The sequence below is a fragment of the Nerophis lumbriciformis genome, linkage group LG01 (genome assembly GCF_033978685.3).
Source record: "Nerophis lumbriciformis linkage group LG01, RoL_Nlum_v2.1, whole genome shotgun sequence".
Lineage (NCBI taxonomy): Eukaryota > Metazoa > Chordata > Actinopteri > Syngnathiformes > Syngnathidae > Nerophis > Nerophis lumbriciformis.
This window is the reverse complement of record NC_084548.2, coordinates 26,416,859-26,440,945: the sequence shown is the minus strand read 5'-3', so window position 1 is coordinate 26,440,945 and position 24,087 is coordinate 26,416,859. Positions and strand designations below refer to the sequence as shown.

General features: G+C 36.7%; 1 protein-coding gene across 1 annotated transcript; it reads right to left on the bottom strand.

Annotated features, from left to right (window-relative positions):
- Window positions 1-320: 320 nt before the first annotated feature.
- Window positions 321-23,391, bottom strand: dhrsx (dehydrogenase/reductase (SDR family) X-linked). Its single transcript, XM_061978185.1, has 7 exons — window positions 23,271-23,391; window positions 16,124-16,231; window positions 14,098-14,166; window positions 13,130-13,231; window positions 7,267-7,474; window positions 4,708-4,915; window positions 321-657 (listed from the first exon to the last, which is right to left on the bottom strand). Exons 1-7 carry the CDS (start codon window positions 23,374-23,376, stop codon window positions 475-477), a joined length of 984 nt encoding a protein of 327 aa, XP_061834169.1. The 5' UTR covers window positions 23,377-23,391; the 3' UTR covers window positions 321-474.
- Window positions 23,392-24,087: the final 696 nt, after the last annotated feature.

Genomic DNA, 24,087 nt, shown 5'->3' with positions numbered 1-24,087 from the left:
CTCGATACCGTAGTAGAGCGCAATATATGTATGTGTGGGGAAAAAAATCACAAGACTATTTCATCTCTACAGGCCTGTTTCATGAGGGGGGGTACCCTCAATCTCCTGACGATTGAGGGTACCCCCCCTCATGAAACAGGCCTGTAGAGATGAAATAGTCTTGTGATTTTTTTCCCCACACATACATATATATATATATATATATATATATATACATACACACACACACAAGGTCGGCGAGGCCCATGATAACCCAACTCCACAGAAAACATCCAACCAATACTTTTGCAGAACAATTATAAAATTGAGCAAAGAAAATGTATTGATTAAGGCATTTATTCATTATAGACTCTGACAGTTGCTTATAAAATATGGTTAAAAGGCATATATTACTTTGTCAGACAGAGTGATGGTGATGACGTCCTAAGTCAAGCTTTGGAACATAGAGTAAACCTACTTAAAACATTGTGTCGATCAGGCCGTGTCAAGGCCTGTGAGGTGACAGCTCTTTTTCCACAAGTCTGCCTGAAGCTCAGTATCATAGGATGTTTGTGCTGATTGCCTCTTCTGGCCATTGTAAAGGTAGCAGCCACCCACCCCTTCCATCTCGGAGGCAGCAGCAGCATAAACTGTTATTGCGGCTCCCTCTGCAGGAGTCTGTGGGGAAAACACACACAAAAACATTTATTTGGAAGAATGATCTAATCCTGGGGAGTCCTACCTACGGCCCGTGGCTCAAATGCGGCCCCCGCGAGACGGCGGCACCAGTTCAATTTAATAAGCAACCTGATTGTGCGGGGTGATTTCGTACACATTAAATTTAAATACGCAGAGGTCTGACTGGTTACAATTTCTCGCCATCTTGTGGACAATGTAAGAAACTCAATGATAGGTACTTTGTTGTCATCACAAGCACATCATTTACTTTTATGGCCCAGTCCAAACAAACATTTCTAGTCATAGTGCAGAAAAAAAAAAAAATCAACCAGCACAAAAAGTCAACACACATGGTCACTAAACTTTGTCGATATAAAAAAAACATCCCCTCAATCCATTTTCTGCTGCTTGTCCCTCTCAGGGCTGGAGCCTCCCATCACCATAAAACATTTGAAAATTACACCCATTAAAATCCATTGCAAGGCATGATGGGAAAAATGCAAAACATTCTCTCCACACTTATCCATATTTGTCTTTAAGCTGCTTGATATTTCTGATTAATTACAAAGCTTTAAAAGGTCGTCGCGGAAGTAAACAAGGTAGGAGTTGAACTTCCACATACTCTTAATATCCAATTATAACAATTATATTAAGGCTGCAGCTAACGATTATTTTTCTATCGATTAATCTATAGATTATTTTTTTGATTAATCGGTTAATCTATAGATTATTTTTTTCGATTAATCTATAGATTATTTTTCCTTTTACCGATTATTTTTTTTATTTAAAATGAAGATGAAAAAATAAATGTTGGCCAGTTTTTTCAAAAGGCATGACTTTTATATACAAAAAAAAAAGTATGGCCACTCAGTCAACATTGACAACAACATGACAAAATATTCTGTAACAATGTAAACATTTAAAACTTTTAACATTTAACAAAATTAAAAGTAGCTTATTTGCTTTTTAATGTGCAAATATAAAAGTAAACATCCAGTGCAAATCTTAATATTCTGCAATATTATAAGCATTTCTAAAGTAAAAGTATTGCTTATTTTGCTTTCAAATGTGCAAAAATAAAGATAAACATCCAATACAAAAAAGTGCAAAACGAAATATTCTGTAACAGTGTAAACATTTCAACAAAAGTAAAAGTATTGCTTATTTTGCTTAATAACACAACAATGATAGTATGATTAAAGTGAAAGTTAATTGTTGGTTTGTACATAGTATATGTAACTGTTAATGTTGTAAAAGGTATTTGCACAACTAATTAACGTTAGCGTTAAAGAGGAGCACGTCTTTGTAAACACTGAACAGGCACGCCAAACGCGCCTCTCAGAGCGAAACAGTGTTTTAGTTTATGAATTTACAACGCAGATACAAATGACACATTCATGATTTTGTGTAATGATGACAACGTATACTCACGCGGACGATTGACTAGTTGATGGTGATGGCAAGAACGCTGTCGGGTGTTTTCTTTTCAAATGTTCCTTCATAGCCGTTGTGCTGCTATGATAGGCCATTTCCGCTCGACACAGTGTGCATACAACAACTGTCAAGTGTTTTGCTTTTTTCGCTGTGCTTATCCCACACTTGAAGGGATGTACCAATGCTGAATGTGGCTTCTGGATTTCACTCAAAAGACCAGACCGTAGTTACTTTTTCCTTTTATTTTCCTTTAGTTTGCAACAGTTTTTCCAACCAAGAAACAGCTTCTTTTTTCTTCTTTAGTCTTTTTAGCAGTCTTTAGCAGTGTTAATAGACTTTAGTTTCTTTAGCTGTCATTAGCTGTCTTTAGTAGCCTTTAGTAGCCTTTAGTAGCCTTTAGCTTCTTTAGTAGGTGAAAAACCTTTAAGGACAAAACACCACAAGATTAACATGCTGTAAAAAATCAATCAATTATCAATCCCATAATTTACAACTATTAATTAGGCTATCAAACTCTTAACCATTAAACAAGTGCAAGAAAATGGACACATCTTTTCCCTTTAAGTTAAAACAGATTTTAAATAAATTGTCTCAACATAAATGCACCAAGATACATATAAAATACATTTAACACCAGAAACACAATAGATAAATGCAACAGAAAACCCAATATGCAAATACATAAATACCTAACCAATTAACCACCTATTTAGATACATATTTAAAATCCATATTCAATATAAATATATTATTAATTTAGCAGTGAAACACTCAATCTTAAACGCTGTCTACTGGTAGAAAAATGCCCCTTTTTCTACGCCCTCACCAACACAGTTAAATCCAACACTTTAAATTGAGCGACTTCACCCTCCTGATGAAGCAAACTGCTCCAACATTTATCAAACTAAGCAAAGAATATCAACACTAAACAACAGTTACATAACACACTGTGTGTATTTAGCCTCCAGACTAAGCACGCTACATGCACACAACCCCCCCCCCCCCCCCCCCCCCCCCCCCCCCCCCCCCCCCATCTCACCAGCGCAACAGGTGCGCCACACCCACGAAGAGAAATATTAAATCTTACATACTTTTGGCACAACTCTGGGTTATCTGTAATGAACTAAACCTTTTTCCACTCGGCGCTGGCGTCTTTTGTACTCCTTGATTTGACACAGCGGTCTAATTACCGGGCTCGCGCACCAGCAGATGAGACAGGAGCGCGCCGCGTTATACCTGCGCGTGAACGTAAACTGATCGGCTCTGATTTTATAAGCCGACTGGCCGAAATAATGCCGAATTATATACATTTCCTGGGGTTGCCTAGGTGAATAGGGATGCGGATGTGCTCTAAGATAAAATATAATTTTATTAAGTGGGGTTTGGCTGGTTGCTAAACAGCCACAGTTGCGAGCTCGCGCTTCAGCTGACGAGACAGCTGTTCACCGCTACAACATTATTAGGCAGTTTATTGAAATACTCCCACACTTTTGACGACTTTTGGCGTGCTTTTTTTCCCTCGCTCGCACCGCTCGCATCATCTGCTTTGCGCTCCGCCATGACGGCAGTGTGACGTAAATATGCGACGCGTCGAAGCATAAAAACGACGTCGACGTATTTACGTAACCGATGACGTCGACTACGTCGACGCGTCGTTTCAGCCTTAAATTATATATTCATTGTATTATTATACGTAAACACATAATATAGTATATATAAACACAATGCACACACACACACACACACACACACACACACACACACACACACACACACACACACACACACACACACACACACACACACACACACACACACACACACACACACACACACGCACACACACACACGCACACACAGTCATGGTTGGCAGTGAATTTCCTACAGCTCAACCAGGACAAAACAGGTTTTCGTTGCAGGCCTTGAAGACCAAAAGGAGAAACCTTTACCAAAATTACAAGATTTTAAACCAACACAAGTCTATAAAAAAATCTGGGTGTGATTTTTGACTCCATGCTGACTTTTATCCCACATATTAAAAATATTTACTTTTAAATTTTAATACATTTAAATGATTACATTTACTAATTCATATATTCATGGAGTGTATGTCTTGTTGTGAATTTTGTTTTTGAGATTATATGCAATATCCTTATGAAAAATGGTTTATAGAGCACTTCAAAGATATGTTATCCTTATACTATAGTAGACTAAAATGTTGAAAAATGTTGTCAACTAAACTAGACTAAAATTAAATCCATTTAGATTATTAAAATATGGCTAAAAATAAAATACATTTTTGCCAAAAGACTACAACTAAAACTAAACTAAAAACTGCTGTCTTCATCAACAGTCTTCAATAAAAGGTAAGAGATGAAGAGTGATGTTAAATATTCATTGATATATTCCATTCATCATTTATGTTTTTCCACATTTATATAAAATGTGATTTGTGTTCATATTTTGAGTGTCTCTTTCTGTTTTCATACGATTCGTTTTCACGTGACCTTGTGGAACAGATCACCACTGAATATCAAGGTAGAACTGTAATAGCGATGCAATAAAAGTAAAACTCAGCTTTAAGTCAGACTGAAAAATAATGTTGAATAAAATTACCCTGAATAAAATCTTGGCAAATGGCTTTTTGAGAGCCTGAGCAAGGCTCCATAGGTTGTCATAGAGCGCCGTGTCCACCATTCCTGGATCCACAGCATTGACTATCACTGAGAAACCACTGGCCATCAGCTGCTCTTGCAGATGGTAGGTGAAGAGGACCAATGCTAGCTTGCTTTGGGCGTAGGCACCATGGGAACTGTAGGAAGCCCTAGGAAAAGAAGTGTAAAGATTAGTAGGATGGATACCCTGACCTCAAACTCATTTATATTCTCTAGCTTTTATGTAAACTCTGATCTAGCCCAGTTGATCTGCTGCATCTCTTTTTTGCCCACCTCTACGGTACGGAGAGGTTACCAGGTGGCCACGGATAATCCATGGAGAGGTACCAGTCTGGAGGGGGCGCTAGCTGTTCTAAGTCGTGACCCAGGGTGGACCACTCCTCCATGACATGGATGAAGAACTTCTACGGCACTCTGCTTTCCCCCATTGGACTCGATTCTCACAGCATCATGAATAATGCAATACTGTACCCACTTGGCATCCATTGCAGCTGGTCACCCAGGAAGGGGGTTCCCACTTCTGTGGCCCCTTCTCAAGGTTCCTTTTTATCCCATTTTGGGCTTTTGAGTTTTTCCTTGCCCAAATGTGTATTTAGATCAGGGGATGTCGTTGTGGATTGTCATTGTCATGCAGCCCTTTGAAGCAGTTGTGATTATGAGCTATATAAAGAAACTTTGATTGATTGATATGCTACTGAACTTAATGTCTAACAGGATGTATCTACCCATTTACCTTTTACAAATAAGGTTTTTAGTACTGTGAAACTATACAGTTTTTGTTGGCAACCTATGACAACCATTAGTCCTGTTCCCATTACTAAAAAGTGCCTGCTTAAGTTGACGTTGGCATGGATGGTTGACTGCTTTTGTCAACATAAAATGTGAGAGCCAACAGGTAATTTCTTTGAAAAATGGATCAGTTCATGTCAACATGTGCTAACTTTATCTTTATGTTACGAAAATATCAGGACAACATGCCACACACATAATGACCATGTCCCAACAATGAGCCAGACTAAAGTCCTTCAAGCCCAAAAATCAAAGATGAAGAAGAAACATAGCAACCACCATAGCAACAATTGGAAAAACAGGCAGTATACAAGTGGAGAAACGGTGAGGGAAGGATGTTGGTATTGAGACTATTTTTGGACGGAAAATCCAAAACTGGAAAAAAAAAAAAAAGGGGGGAAAAATCATGGAGCATGAGACCTAATAATCTACTGAGAATGATTTGTTTGAAATAATGTTGCCCCAATTTTTATTTTATTTTTTTTATAGCTTTTTGATTGGCTATTTTGTGTACCGTGTACATCTTATGCATAGTTTTGGTAAAACCAGATCAGGTTTTGGAGCCAATTATCGGGACAAATTCACTCTAACCACACCTCATACCATAGGATAATCCTATAAAACAGTCGAATAAGACATAAAATAATAGGGCCTTTGCTGTCTTTGTTCAGAAGAGGGAATCTGGACAAATACAGCCCGACTGTCTTTATGTGTGTACTCCGCTTAAGAATTTAAAAAATCCAAACACATAAACGCACATAGCATAGCAGAAAATACATGCAATGATTGATTGATTGATTAAATGGGTTGATTACTGATTTCACACATCTGTGCCACAGGCGCAAAGCAAAGCTGCTTACAACAGTCCAAAACTGGAAATGGAAAATATAAAATAAAGAAATAATTCACAACAACGGAAAACAAGACTAGAAATCCAAAACATAATTCATTTATGGTATGTTGTATGGTTTACCTTGATTTGAATTTGAATTTATTTTGTACCTGTTAGTTAAGATGCAGTATGTTAAATATATCAAATTTTTCCCTGTCAACTATATTATTTTATACAATACAGTGGTAATGGGCAAATTTCAGAAATAGTTGCAAATGGTGATAATGATTAATTTATTTAAAAACTGTGATTAAGCTGAATATTTGTTTTCAATCATTTGACAGCTGTAATGAAAACACAATAATCTAAATAGAAATATGAACAAATGGTGGAAAACCATGTCAACAAACTATTGTGAGTTGCATTTTCATTCAATCAATCAATCACAGTTTATTTATATACTGTAGCCCTTAATCACAAGTGCCTCAAAGGGCTGCACAAGATCCCACATCAGGGCAAGAAAAAACTCAACCCATTGGGCGCAAGGAGAAACCTTGGAAGGGACCGCAGTTGTGGGAACCCCCCTGGGTGACCGGTGCAATAGATGCCGAGTGGATACAGTTAATACATATAATAATGTTTCCCTTTGTCTCTGGCAAAAGTCACAAATAAATATGCAAACTGGGTTGTTTTGGCTTCGGCTATGTCGACATGAGTCAGTCCGAGGGGCGTGGACATAAATGGGTTCCATTGTAATTGTTAGGCCTCAAACTTTGTGTAATACATACAGTAATTGTTTTAAAATCAGTACAGATTAACATCAAGTTTGAAAGTAAGTTATTTAAGCAATATATTCAATGGTATTTTTGGTCCTCTTACCTCCTGTTGAGGTCATCCATTTGTATAACCCCAGCATAGTGAGTTGCAGATGACATGTTGACAATTCGGGAACAGCAGCCTGGTCTTCCTGATTTCTTCAGTAAGTCTAGCAGTAGGTTGGTTAGTAGGAAGTGTCCAAGGTAGTTGAGACAAAAGTGGAACTCAAAGCCATCTTCTGTCTGACTCTCAGGAACTAGCATAGTACCAGCTACACAGTGACAGACAAACACATTATCGCAATAGCAGAGACCACAAATACAGCATATTGTGCAGATTGTGTCAAAACGGTCATTGAGTTTAGTAAAATTACTATATGCAGTGGAACTTGTTTAACTGGGCACTATTATGCAAAACCTATTGGCACCTGCCGTTGTGTATTTGCGATCTGCATAGGTCCTGAAAATTTGAAATCAAACCATGGAGACATCGCGAAGATATTTATAAAATAATCTTGCCTTCTTTCTTACGTCCACTAAACAAGTTGTTTGGAATGTGCACGATTGGTGACATCACAAATTGGGAAAACAGTCAGCTGATTATTCATTTATGATATAAATGTACCCAGAGTGCCTTGCGCACTTACGCTATTGAAGCTCCTTTTTTTTTTTTTGCTATCCTCTTGTTGTTGGGCAGAGTGGCTCGCATATGGACACGCATTTTCCGCTGTTGGCTTTTCTGATAAAAAGTAGCGTATAGTTCTCACTTATATCTGTCAGTAGACTTACTATGGAAGCGCTACAAACTACAACATGGCTGACGGGGAGAAGACACAGTCGAAACGGAAACAGTAAATAAAACCCGCCCACAAAACGCCGCATCCCGAAGAGGCAGTCAGAAAGCAGCTCAAAAACGGACTGTAAGACAATCTACGCAAAATATTGACCAAAGAACCACCGTTACATGTTATGTAGACCACAAATAAGTGTTATAAAAGTAGAAAAATATAATATAACGCCTTTAAGTGAATATACGTTGAATTGGTTGACTCTCGTTGACATAAACAGTTGTTGACATAAGCGCAAATAACCATCGCTTGCAGTATTACTTGAGTCTTCAGCCAGACACATAAGGAGAATGAATGATAGAACTAGGAAATTAATGTTGTTGTTGTCATTTTCTTTAATTTGAACAACATTTAAAGGGGAACTGCACTTGTTTTTTTCCCCCTATCATTCACAATCATTATGAAAGACAAAAACACATATTTTTTTATACGATTTTAAAAATTACAAAACGCTTGAAAGATGCAGCTAAGGGAGTCACCGTTGTAGCCTTCAAAGCCCCCTAAAACAACTTAAAAACCCTCCAGCAACGTTTTATATACACGCTGCAAGTCTATGTATAATGTAGTAACAGACACATTCATACCAATATTTGCTATGTACAATATTTACCATATTTTTATAATTTTAATAATTTCCGGGTCCAATTTATTCCACGCATTGACTCCCGTTTCCACAGCAACGCACGTCTAACTTCTGGCAACAACTTGTGTTCCAACTTCCGGAATCAAACACGAGTGTGTTTTCTAATCATGGCAGACTTGGTAACAGACAACAAGGATGACAATTTTTGGACAAATGAGGATTTACAACCTTATACTTTTGAAGCTAAATATACTGCTGCTTATAGAAGCGAGCACCAAGGAAGAGTGAGACGTCGGAGCAGACGGAAGCCGAGAGAGGGAGATGAAAGTGATTCTGACACGGGGCGGCATGGCGCTGTTGGAAGAGTGGCTGTGCCAGCAACCTGAGGGTTCCTGGTTCGATCCCCAGCTTCTACCAACCTAGTCCGTCCGTTGTGTCCTTGAGCAAGACACTTCACCCTTGCTCCTGATGGGTCGTGGTTAGGGCCTTACATGGCAGCTCTCGCAATCAGTGTGTGAATGTGAGTGTGAATGGGTGAATGCGGTAATAGTGTCAAAGCACTTTGAGTACCATGAAGGTAGAAAAGCGCTATACGAGTACAACCCATTTACCGTTTACACTACTAATATGGAACTGGGAGCCAAGCTATTTTGACATAAATGGATTGCTTACCCAAAATCCACAGGAAACGGCCCAGGCCAGCTGGACTAGACGAACAACTGTCCATCGAATGAGTCACTTTAATATCGATCACGATACACGCAGCACGCTATGCGTGTTAGTACAACTACAGTACATATGCTGTCTGGCTAGCTTAGCTGTGTACAAACAAAAGATGAAATGTGGGCTAATATTTTACAGACACTGTAAAATGATTGTTTGTTTTTTCAGTCAGTACAAATTGGTGTCGTATCGCAGTGTTGTGTATTAAAAACCCAGACGTGTTTTGTGCTGTTGTAGAAGCTATCTTATCTCTTGCCGTAGTTATAGCTTGTAAGGCTAATACAGAAGCACGCAGATGTATTACTACAATAGAAAAAGAGTTCCTCAATGTTCGGTCTTATAATAACGCTACAGCTTGGTTATTATACAGGTTACGGAACGTAAATTTAGTATTGTTGACAGGTTTTGAATGCATTTTTAAAGTGATTTAGAGGTAGAATTGATTGCTCCCATTAGCTGCATTGCTAGCAACCTAAAACAAGCCAATTTTCATGTGTTAGAAAGCGAAAAAAACAAAAAACGTTTACGGTATATAATGATTGTAAACGATAGACAAAAGTCCAAAAAAAGTGCAGTTCCCCTTTAAATGATATGAAAATGTCATATCAAAGTTATCGTGACCAAAACCATCACAGATGTCCTTATTATCGCGGTATTATTAAATGTGCTCATTTAGTACACACACTAAAATCTTTTGACCAAGGTATTTAATTTAAAAAAAATGATAATGCAAAAATTAAAAAACATGCATCCATCCGTTCAATTTCTACTGCTTATCCCTTTGAGGGTTGCGGTGGGCTTGAGCCTATCTCAGCTGCACTCGGGCGGAAAGCAGGGTACACCCTGAACAAGTCGGCACGTCATCGCAGCGCCAACACAGATAGAAAACATTTACACTTACGTTCACACACAAGAGCCAATTTAGTGTTGCCAATCACCCTTTCCCCAGGTGCAAACTAAAATAAATGGACACAGTGTTAATAAACCCACTATTTTGCATGTCTTGTGTTTCTTTTGCTTCACTGACAGTATTTTAGTCTCATTGTTTTATTTTTTAATGACATAAATTTTATTATTTTAAATATTGGTTTGTACTGTAGCCCTTTTAGGTTAATTTAATTGAAAAAAAAATGCGTACCAAAATCTATTATTATTATTTATTATTTTTGGCGGGCATTGTGGGGTCCCTTGATCGCACCGTAAAACACCTCTGTCTCTTTTCCTCTAATCACTCTGTGTAAGAGAGCACAGTTTTAAGTTCAATGGACACAATTTAATAGGTTAGTTGCTCAGATAGCAATGTGTTTATATTAGGGGTGTCACGGTACATGTATTTGTATTGAACCGTTTCGGTACGGGGGTTTCGGTTCGGTTCGGAGGTGTACCGAACGAGTTTCCACACAAACACATTAAGTAGCCGCCTCTGCTTCCTTCTGCCTCTGTTTCTGTCAGTACTCTACACAGCACCCAGCATTGTCCCACCCACACAACCATCTGATTGGTTACAAACAGAGCGGTAACAGCCAATAAGCAGTGCGTATTCAGAGCGGTAAAAGCCAATAAGCAGTGCGTATTCAGAGCGCATGTAGTCAGTGCTTAGCGTTTAGCAGGTAAGCATCAGGCAGCAGACTCTCCCCAAATTATAATAAACACTTCCCAGTCAACTACTAGTAACATCACTATGAGCCCGTTGACCTTCTAAAAATATAAAAAGGCAGCTCGGCTCGCTCGCAGTCCTGGCTTGAGGTGAAGGCTAATTCGCTTTTAGCGTAACGTTAGCTCATTTTGCGGTGTGTGTGTGTGTGTTATGGACAGCAAAACCATGTCTGTCTGTTATTTCACTTTACCTTTTTCCGTGTTGATTGAGCTGTGTTGAAGCAGCAAAAAAGGACATTATGTTAAATGAAGAGTTTCTGTCTCTGATAGTTGATATAATAATGTAACTGCATCACAAAGCCTACATGAACTCCATGGTGTTCAGGGATGAATAGTCTCTCCTATTGCTATTGTACTATACTATACTATACTATACTATACAGCTATAGTTACATTAATCACTAGTAATGCAGCAGCCTAGTTTTGAATGGCAGGGTCCCTGCTATCACATGTTGATAAAATATAACATTTACATAATAAATCAACTACAGGCTTCCCAAATGCTGTAATAAATTAAGCATGAGTTGACTTGAAACTGTTTAATGTTGCACTTTTTATATGTAGAAGAAAAATGTTGTAATTTTATTTAATCTGAGCAACAACTTGAGGCAGTTTAATGTTGATTAACGTGGGCAGAATTATTATAGTGTTCCCAATGTTAAAATGATAAAGCCATTGTTTACAAATTTGGTAATAAATAACCAAAACATTTATATTTTGTTGTTTTCTTACTGTACCGAAAATGAACCGAACTGTGACCTTTAAACCGAGGTACGTACCGAACCAAAATTTTTGTGTACCGTTACACCCCTAGCTTATATAAATTTTGATTAGGGTATTTTTTTTCTTAATAGGGAAATACATTAATGCCCCTTGTTTTCATGTTAGCATATAAGCTAGTGAGCTGTCGCCAGTATTGTCCGTGAATTTAACAAAGTTCACTTGTCAATCAAGTTTTTTTCAATCATTTGAAAAGGTAAAACTGTTTGGAGTTTTACCACAATTATCATCATGACCGTTTATCGTTACGTCCCTTATAAGTGCATTTTGTTGGTTTTGGAAAAAGGAATGAAAGAACATCTGAGAAGTCTACTGCAGGATCTTTGGTCTTATTCCAAGGCTTTGAAGGTAAGTAGCAGTTGCTTGCCTGTTGCCCCACTATTCTTAAGTTATTTTTCTTTTGAATTTGACATGATCACAAATTTGCTTTTGCAATTACACACAAACAATGATGTAGTTAAAACCGTATGACAAAAAGTTGACATAAACGGATCAATTTGTAATAGAAACAATCCCTTTGAGATTTTGAATTTATGTCGACAAAAGTGCTCGACCATGTCTGTCAACATTGACTCCAGTGGGCACTTTTTTGTAGTAATAAGAACACAGTGGACCAGGAATTGAATTGGTTGACTTAGACAGGTTGTCGACATAATCTGGATGACCTGAATGGGTGCCACTGTAGCAACTCTGCACAGTAAACGTAAACTATTCCCACTAAGTTTATTATTCTGATACAGGTCACACTCAAATTGAATAGCTTGTGAAAGATGCAACAAGCTTCATAATAGAACCTTGATACAGTTGCACCCCTAAAACTAAATAATATAAAAACCAAAAGAAGCAAGCTCCATGGTATGATTCACAAAATCAGAAAGTTAAACATAGATCACAAAAATGAAGGAAATTTATTTAGCCTGAAAGAGACTCTTTAAAATCTGCAGAATGTAATGCCAGAGTATGTCTTTGGCACTCAAGCCAAGCTGATCAAATGTCATAGTGCTATTGATCCATATACAGTATTCCTGTCACCTGACTAAATCAATACCTATTTCTGTAAATTGACATGAATCATCTCCCAAGTGTGGTAAACTAAAAGGAAGTTATAATAACTGGTGCAAATTTGGACAATTATCTCATCATTCATCCGTTTAGTCACCTACACACACACACATATACATATATATATATATACATATATATATACATATACATATACACACACACATACACACACACACACACACATATATATATACATACATATATATACAACACATATATATATATATATATATATCTGCCATATGTGACATAAAAAGCGACAAAAAGCTTACCATTGTTGACTAAAACATGGAGAGGAAGATCTCTGCCTTTGAATGTTTCAACAAACTGTCGCACAGATTTCAGGGAAGTCAGGTCCACAAAGACAAACTCAGCTGTAAATTAAAAACAAGTTAGATTTGTTAAAATCATCTTATTAAACATTAATAACAGCACATACTGTAGTTAAGAATGCATAAAGATGGATCAACATTGATGCTCAAAAGTTTACATACTCAACACTATGAATGTCATATTAGGTTGGGACATGTTTTAATTCTAAGTTGTCCTTGCTGACAAAGCCAAGCTGTAATAACTTCACATCAGTGATCATGATTGACCGCAGCAAAAGTTTATCTTAGCTTAAAATAGCATAAAATAATTTCATTGATAGCACTGGATTGGATCAACTAATACTCAGCACAATGAAAAAGTACAAATAACCGAGTGAAGGTCTCATCTGAATTACAGATTTACACAAGTAGATAAGTCTTTTGGAGACATTTTCAAACAGCTGGAGATTCAATTTTAACATGCCTTTTAAAAGAGAAAAACAATACTTTTATTCCGAAATATTGTATAAAAACAATACAGGAGAATTTAGTACAAACAACTACAATAGTTATATGAAGTAAATTAGTAATAATGTACGCGATAAATCTTAGAGAGCGAGTAACATGACAATATAGCATGAATTAGGTTCTTCTGATATAACTGTATGTTAGAAATAGCTCTGATAATGACAAAGTTGTTTGCAGTATGATTCAGTGTAGTTCCACACCCCTGTACACTACACCCACAATAACACACACTGTGTTGTCAAATTTAGACTTCCCTTTTAGCATCAATAAAATGCAATGTTATGATTTCCAATTTGTTTGACACATTACTAGCTAGATGTATTTGCATGATAGGCTTTGGCTAAATATTACATAATGTAAGTCCATAACCTACAACTAGCAAATGAGGAGAAATACATTACCTTTTCCCTCCTTGCATTCTGTCTGAATTGTCCTTGCAGCAGCTATTCCCTCTTCTTTCTCATTCCCAGCTGGAGATGACAGAAATGACAGAAAATGGGTCAGTAAAACACAGTAACTCATCCTAAAGAAAAAAGTTTCAATAAATTCCTGAAAAAATCTTCAAACTGGGAGAAATTACAAGTATTTAGTATTTAGATGTTGTGTTTGAGATTGTATGCAGATAATCAAAATCAAAAGGAAGAAGCAGGGGCTCTTGCCATGGTTGGGCGCACTAAACCAGTCATTTTCAAATACTTAAAAGATCCTGGCGGTAATTGGACAAGAAAGTCAAGTGGCAGACAAAATAAATTCACCTGTAATAAGCCCGCGGATTGGACAGGCTTGTCAATTGCTGGCTTTGTGGAGATGTGGAGAGCATCCCTCTACACTTAGGACCCAAAGGGTCTTCCACTAGGGGTGTCCAAAATAATTGCTTTTCGAATTAATCTTGATTCTTATTTGTAACGATTCTTAATAGATTACAAAAAAAACCACAAAAAAAAACGATTAAAAAAATAAAATAATGTATGATTTAAGTTTGTGGTCTGTGGTTTATAATATCAAAAAATGACCATGAGCTTACATAGTATAACATTTTTTTTTTCAAATGGTTTGAAGTATTAGGTTTGTTGATTTTTTTTTGTGTATTTTCTGACCACACGGGGTTAAGTATAAAAGGCATTATGCAATTAAAGTTAAAGTTAAAGTTAAAGTTTAAGTACTACTGATAGTCACACACACACTAGGTGTGGTGAAATTACTCTCTGCGTTTGACCTATCCCCTTGTTCCACCCCCTGGAGGTGAGGGGAGCAGTGAGCAGCAGCGGTGGCCGCGCTCGGGAATCACTATCTTATACATGTTAGTTTGGTCATACGTATTAGGGCCATGGGGGATAGCATTAGTTATAAAAATATATAGTGTTACCTCAACTTACGAGTACCTTAACTTAGGAGTAACAATAAATACGAGCTGTCTCTCGGCTTTTTGAAATGTTTTAAACTGCAAGCTTAGTTTAAGTTACGAGTGGACAACCCGCTAGTTGGTGTAGCTAATGCCACAGTGAACTCCGTAAGCTCTGTCTCAAAACATCTGGTCTAACTTACTTGCATTGGCTCATAGTTAAAATTTTAAATAAGTTTGTTTTCCAACTGTGGGAAACCAAACCTTTAGCAGCCGTCCAGCTTCCACAGCCTTCCAGACGAAAGTCTTCTGCTGCTGCTGAGGCTTGCTCGTCCACCCGCAGCTCGGCTTGGCTTCACTGCTCCAGCTGCTATTAAGTAACTTTACCAGCACCAGTCCGTTTTATAAGGAAATCTAGAAAATATACCACTTTGGCTAGAAAAATAGCAGAATTTGGCTAAATAGCGGACATGTGGGATGCCTCGTAAATTTCCTTGAGTGGCTAAGTTAGAGCCCAGAGTTGAATCCAACTGAATAACTCTGGATGGATCTGAAAATGACTGTGCACCGAAACTTTCATTCCAACCTGTTGGAGCTTGAGATTCAAAAGACTAGAGGCTGTAATTGCAGCCAAAGGTGCATCAACAAAGTATTGAACACAAAGGCAGTGAATCCTTATGTACATCTGATTTCTTAGTTTTTTTATAAATTTGCAAAAAGCTATAAAATACTTTTTGAGATTGTCATTATGTGGTATTGTGTGTAGAATTGTGAGGACAAAAATTAATGTATTCCATTTTGGAATAAGGCTGTAACAAAACAAACTGTGGAAAAAGTGAAGCGCTGTAAATACTTTCCGGATGCACTGAATAGTAATATTCGTATATAGCATGTTACAATTAGGTATAAAGAAAGAAGGGGAAAAAATTTTAAAAAAAGGTATAAAGAAAGGATAGACAGTTTGTTGGGTGGATGTGTTGGGCACACAGTACAGGTATTAAGGCTTAGTTGTACGTGGCTGATTGGATTGTTATGACAAACCAGAGATAAAAGGGCGAGTGCAAACTGAGTGGATGGTTGCCTACCGATAACAACATGCATGCCAAGTCTTGCCAGCTGTCTCGCAGTTTCATAGCCCATGCCTCTTGTGCCCCCAGTAACAATGGCAACCCTTCCATTCTGCTTTTGTAAAACTGCAAGAGAAAATGGCGTGCATAAGAACATGATGCAAAACATGTACAACTTTTCACAATTTCTGTCATCAATATGCCACCCTACCAATAACCGGCAAAACACACAAGCTGTAAAAAGAGTACCATTTTTTCGGTATGGATATTTTAGTACAGTATTCCCAAACATTACATGTTGAATGCAGGGACAATATACTAATTTGCATCGTCACTTATAACACAGGCTGCTGCCCCCGCGACCCGACCTCGGATAAGCGGAAGAAGATGGATAGACATCTCTAGTTATAAAACTAGAGATGCTTTAAAATGTAATATCGGAAATTATCGGTATCGTTTTTTTTATTATCGGTATCGTTTTTTTTTTTTTTATTAAATCAACATAAAAAACACAAGATACACTTACAATTAGTGCACCAACCCAAAAAACCTCCCTCTCCCATTTACACTCATTCACTCAAAAGGGTTGTTTCTTTCTGTTATTAATATTCTGGTTCCTACATTATATATCAATTTATAGCAATACAGTCTGCAAGGGATACAGTCCGTAAGCACACATGATTGTGCGTGCTGCTGGTCCACTAATAGTACTAACCTTTAACAGTTAATTTTACCCATTTTCATTAATTACTAGTTTCTATATAACAGTTTTTATATTGTTTTACTTTCTTTTTTATTCAAGAAAATGTTTTTAATTTATTTATCTTTTTTATTAATTTTTTTAAAAAGGACCTTATCTTCACCATACCTGGTTGTCCAAATTAGGCATAATAATGTGTTAATTACACGACTGTATATATCGGTATCGGTAATTAAGAGTTGGACAATATCGGGATATAGGCAAAAAGCCATTATCGGACATCCCTACTTATAACACAAACCTAAGCTAAGCTGTGGATGTTTGTTCAGACATCTTAAAAGGGGACATCCGGTATTATGCAAAACCAACTTTTATTACCTATTGGTACCAGTTTTCGTGGATTTGGGACCTACATAAGTCCCGGATATTTAAAATCAAACCAGGGAGGGATGGCGAGATATTTATAAAACAATCTTGCTTTCCTTCATACTTACTCCAAACAAGCCATTTGGAATTTGCCCCAATTCTGCTGTTTTTCTCAATTGTGATGTTAGCGGATATCTCCATATATAGAAGAGGCTTACTTGAAAAGTTTTGCGTGAGCCCGCCATTGTAGTTCGACGTTGTAGTCAACAAGCTCCTTCTTTTTCCTCTATGCTCTTGTTGTGGGGCAGACTCGCTTGTACATGCACATGCATGTTGCCATTTCTAATTAAAATTAGCGTATAGTTCTAACTTATATCGGTCAGTAGATATGATATTAAAGCGCTAAAAACTACAATATGGCTGACAGGGAGAAGACGCAGTCGACATGGAGCCACATAAATAGGGCAGCCCACAAAACGTCTTGAAAACAGTCCGTAAAACATAATTTATGCAACATTTTTACCAAAGAACATCTATTCCATGTTTTGTAGACCATAAGAAAGTGTTTTAAATGTAGGAAAAAAAATCATGATAAGGGGGCAAAATTCTAAAAAAGTGCAGTTCCCCTTTAACATTTGGCCTAATAACTTTTTTAAACACCATTGTTTGCACATTTACTTGTGACTTTGTCCAAACATCAGGAGAATGGGTGATAATAAAGGAATTTTCAACATACTGTAGTTTATTGACACAGTTCCATTGGAATCATAAAGAAACATACTCGAAAGACTTTGAGGGCATTTAATCCATTTGGAATATTATCAATGGCTAGAATTGCTTCCTTTCACTCTCTTCACTGCTTGCCTGCTTCAATGGCAAAGCCGCTGTGAATAAACAATTTGACTAAGTCCCATCACGAGGAAGAGCTTTAATGCATGGCATTGGTTAGTGCATTTATTACCAGGATGAACACAAAAACTCCAGGAAAACATCAGGTCAAAAATAGAACTACTACAGTAAGTGTAGGTCTGGATCCATATCTTAAGATCTGGGTCTGTCTATAAGGGATTGCTGAACTAAAAATATTAGGATTTAGTCCGCAAGTGTGTTTTGCTATTTCTTATCATGTTTATTTGAGTTATTTTTGTGAAAAAAAAAATATTGTCAAAGTATACATTTCGTTTGCATTTCTTGCAGTTTTGGTTGTGTTTCAACTTCAATTTTGTGGGCTGGGCATCCTCTGAATAATCTTCGAAGCCCTATTGGTCGAGTTCTATAGTGTGACTAATTCCGACAAAAGTGTTGGGATCCGGAACTGTTGAGTTAAATCAGTCAATTCTCAGTATGTTTTATGTGGTTCTGGTAAATATGAACACTTTAAAAAAAAAAAAAAGTAATACAGTAAAATAGAATTAAACTGAGGTGAGATGGAGACACATTTACTCTCTGTGTCAATGTATAGGTTTGAATGCATTTACATGTCCTTATTAGCCAACAGGTAAAAAAGTAGAGGGTTGTTATGGAATAAAATCTCATTTTTAATTTAGGCGCAATTCCACCAGTAAAGAACAAACATAATGAATATTATTTGTATTATTAAATAGAAATATTCTAAAATATATTTGTTTTAAACATATTTGACATATTTAAATTCAATGCAAAATAAAAAAAAATTCTAACCAGGTACTTTACGTTAGACCAATTTGTTTAATTTAAGTAATATCCTACTGTCCTCAAAACTAACGCAAAATTGTCCATTGTGGAGGACGCTGCAGTTTCTTAGCAGGGTATCGCACAGATTACCGGTACATTACAATTTTTAAAAACAAACTTTTAAACTTATCATTAATTACATTTTCTTATTTTATAATTATTATCTTTTTAACTGTGTTAATCTAGTATTTATTAGCTTTTATTTATTTAGTTTGTATTGATGTATTTTACAAATCATATTGCATGATATCAATATATTGTATTCATTTATTTTATCCTCTTACTATATTTTAGTTATATAGTTATTTCCTGCGTTTCAGCAGCCGGAGCCCTCTGCACTTGGGGCTCTGATGTGCCGCGGCTACTGTGTCTCTGGCTCATGGGTTCCTTGGCGAGAGGATTCTCTGGTCCCTGGCTTTGTCAGAGTCGCTGCGGCCGTGGCCCCCATCATGCAGCTCTTGGTGTACTCGGTTTCTTAGGATAGTGTTCTCTCTGTTTCTTCCGTACTCAGCTATGGCGTCACATTAGTGCCAAAATTCCGAGCGCATAAAAACTGTTATCGCGCGCTGATTCTCTACTTCGCGCGCGCGCAACACCATTTTGCGCGCTCTCTGTGTACTCCTGGCATCTCTCCTCGCGCTGTCATGTTTCTTTTTGGCACTTTGGGGGCGGGTATGCTTAGACGGCCCCTTCTTTCTGATTGGTCAGGCGAAAAATGCTGAAAAATGCTCAGAGCCAATCAGAAGTATAGCAGGGCGGGTCATCGTCAATATGTATCAAGATTTACGGAGGAAGAAGTGGATAAAAACATGTCGCGCTCTGATGAAGGTTATTTCATACCACATAAACACAATACAGGGTAATACAAAATGTGACCCAAATAAATAATAAGACAACAAACACCATAATCACATATTTCAGCCAGAACTGGTCCACCAGCAATAACATCCAACCATAACATTATTTTATATTTTCACTTCTTCTTTGTTTTCTAATTTATGGAATTTCTTTTGATTCAGCCATAAAATTAATGAAATAATCTTTGAATTTTGTTTTTAAAATGTAAAAAAATAGCTTTTAATAATGTATTCTGAAACAGTTTAAAATAATCAGAGAACTGACTTACACCGACCCTACACAACTATGTTGCACAATTAAGTCATTTTTTTTGAAAAGCGAAAGAGGTAATTTCAACAGGTACAGCATCCTATGTCATATCTACATGTAATAAGATTTGTAACAAGGCAAACCGTTTGTAAATTGGTCAAAAATCGAGCAAGTTATGGTAATTTAATTAGTACATGTACCATTGACATCAATGTAATGATTGAGGCTAGATGTCCGAGGTAAAATGGCTACAACGTTGCTACGCTGGAGAATGATTGGTCATATGAAAAATGCTCAGAGCCAATCAGAAAGGAGGGGCCGTCTAAGCATACCCGCCCCCAAAGTGCCAAAAAGAAACATGACAGTGTGAGGAGAGATGCCAGGAGTACACAGAGAGCGCGCAGAAAGGCACCGCGCGCGCGCAAAAAGGCACCGCGCGTGCACAGAAAGGCACAGCGCGCGCGCAAAAAGGCACCACGCGCGCGCAAAATGGTGTCGCGCGCGCGCACGAAGTGGAGAATCAGCGCGCGATAACAGTTTTTATGCGCTTGGATTTTTGGCACTAATGTGACGCCATAATCAGCCTCATGTTTTTTAACCTGACTTTTTTATGTGTGCATGTCTGTGGTAGAGGGAAAGTGGGGTTACGGTGGGGTAACTGACAGTTTCAACCTGAGATTACATAATGAGGGCAGGAGGCACTGTTTTTTAAATGAAAATCACTTTGTGCTACATTTTATACATGTGGAAAATGCTATACAAATAAAGTTTGATTGATTAACAATATTAATAAAACAAAATAATGTACATTTCTCATGGTTAAATGTATTTTTGTTTTAATCCAAATAATTGCAATTATTATCAAACATGTGAAATTAAGGATAATGTTTTTAATACCACCCAGAAAGCATGTTAAAGAAACACTTGAATCATTTATAATCTTTATTAATGTTTCTTTTCAGTATTTGTTTTGTCACATCTAGTCTATTATGAAATTCCGTTGTACTTGTGCAATGACAACAAAGAGCATACCATACCACATCCGAACCTATCTGAGATTTTCGTAACATAAATATGGTTTGAAACAGTTTTGTTCAGGAGAGAACACACAGAAGATACTACAAATAATAACAGAAGAAATGAACAAATTAAAAAGATGGTTTGACAAAAACAGACTATCGTTGAATCTCAGTAAAACTAAAATAATGCTGTTTGGTAACAGTAGAAGAGAAAGTCAGACACAAATACAAATAGACGGAATAGAAATTGAAAGAGTAAATGAAACCAAATGTCTAGGTATAATGATTGATGATAAATTGAACTGGAAATCTCACGTAAAAAATATACAACATAAAGTAGCAGGAAACACGTCAATAATGAATAAAGCAAAACATGTTCTAGACAAAAAATCACTTCATATTCTCTACTGCTCACTAGTGTTACCATATCTGAGTTACTGTGTAGAAATATGGGGAAATAATTACAAAAGTACACTTCATTCATTAACGGTGTTACAAAAAAAATCAGTTAGAATAATACATAATGTTGGATATAGAGAACACACAAATCTTTATTTATTGAATCAAAGATACTGAAATTCTACGACATAGTGAATTTGCAAACAGCTAAAATTATACACAAAGCAAACTATAACCTGCTACCCAAGAATATACAACAATTCTTCTCAAAAAAAGAGGAGAAATATAATCTTAGGGAGAAATGTAATTTAAAACATTTGTATGCACGTACAACACTTAAGACCTTCAGTATATCAGTATGTGGAATTAAATTATGGAATGGATTAAGCAAAGCAATCAAACAATGTACTAATATGATCCACTTCAAGAAACTCTTCAAACTTAATGTGTTTACAAAGTACAAAGAAGAAGAACCATGATAAACATTCTGAATTTATTTAACTCATCCATTCTTTCACTCACAAAATAATCTTACTTATCTCAACATATGAAATGTAACTTACTTCACCAATTATTATTTATTTACTTATTTTATTGTGATTACTTATGGAGTATATTGTGAATAAATTGAGAACAGGAAGTGAACAAAAGTTTTAGCAACTGTTATGTAAAAGAAAAGGGGTAGGATTAAATAAACTCTGCTTCTTCCTACTCCTTTTCGAACATGTTGAAAAGAGAAACTGGAGATTGTTGTATGCTTGCATGTTCGAAATAAACTCAAACTCAACTCAACTCAACAGTGAGCAAAACAAAAATGTAATTTGATAAAAACAAAAGAGTACTGTGGATGTGTACCAGATAGTCTTAATCCAGTTCTCATGCATCTGGCTAAACCCCTGCGAGTTCAATAACCAGCATTGTTGGGCAGATTATGGGTAATTAAGCGGAACAAAGCACAACCCGTCTTTGTGATGGAGCTCTTTCACTGTACTTCTACTACTTTTTTAGTCTGTTCTAAATAAAAAAATATTTGAGCCTTATAATGTTTTCAATAGTGTTCGCTTTTATGTTTAATAAACACACATTAAATACACCCAAAGTAGTTCAAGAAGAAGTTTGAGAAAAAGCCTTTGTCTCAGCTCAGTGATATTTGTACAATTTGGGGATATCTTCAGACATTTAGCATTTTGTAAATTGTATTCATCTTCTTTTGATGGATTTAAAAAAAAATCTAACATTTTTTTAATAGGTTATGAAGCACATTTGTGTGATATCTAATAAAATAAAACAGACGTGGGCTAAAAATAAGTCACATTGTCTTCATTTACATCCTGTGCAGTAGCATTTAATATGAGACAAACACTATATCAATATATTAATAGATTGTCTTTATATTACACGTGAATATTTGTTTAAAATTTTAATCTCAGAGTGCTACACAAAAGCTAAATTCGAATAAATAGCAAAATGTAATAACGTAAAATTAAAGTGCATCTTAAAGAACAACATAAAAGCACAAACTGGCTAGAAACAACAACAAATAATTACGGCAGACTTTAAATAAACACATACAATTTATCTATAACGTACTTTATGACTTTTATCTCAATGTGATACAAAATAATATTTATAATAAATAGTCAAATCTACTAAAGTAAAGGCTTAAGAATAATATAAAAGTACCATAACTACTTATTTTAAATTTAATTGAGTCAATTAAAATGCATTAAACGGAATTAATCTGATGCGGCAAAATAGAGTACACCGATTTTGCTTGTTACCATGACTATTTTGATACACCCTGTCATTAAAACATACTGTTAAAATGAAACATGAAATATAGAATAATAAAAACGCAAACCTGGCAGCGTAAAAGATCTGTTGAACGTCTGATAGATGAGAACTTTGATTCCACACAAGTAAAGGCTGAGGAGCGGAAGCAACACTGTCTGCAGGAAGGTCAGCATTTCTATTCCGCTATTGCGTCCGACTGAGCAGTTCTTCCGGTCTTGCACACGGACAAAATAGCAATTTTCTGTAGTGCCGCCCTCGGCGTATGACATCACCATCACGGGTGGGTGATACTGGACATCTGTATCCATCCAACAGAAAGTCATTAAAAGTTATACAGACACTTTTGTTTAAAATTGTTTTCAAGATGATTGAACGATTTTGCGAGTTGAATTGATCATCACAATTATGAATTTGAATAAGTACGTACGAGGCAAAGATTTGGAACAACATAACAATATTTTAACATAACAATATGAAAGATATTTTAAAAAACACTTTTATTTGACACAACTGTGTGAGCAAAATAAAGTCAACTGTACAAAATAAGTAAAGAAAAACAAAAACTACTATTGGCAAGCACTTATCCAAACACTCCAAGCTGTGTCCAACAGCCCCTGAGTTTGTCAACAATATAATACATAATGTCCATCCATCCATCCATCCATTTTCCACCGCTTGTCCCTTTTGGGGAGCTTATCTCAGCTGCATTCGGGCGGAAGGCGGGGTACACCCTGGACAAGTCGCCATCTCATCACAGGGCCAACACAGATAGGCAGGCAACATTCACACTCACATTCACACACTAGGGCCAATTTAGTGTTGCCAATCAACCTATCCCCAGGTGCATGTTTTTGGAGGTGGTAGGAAGCCGGAGTACACGGAGG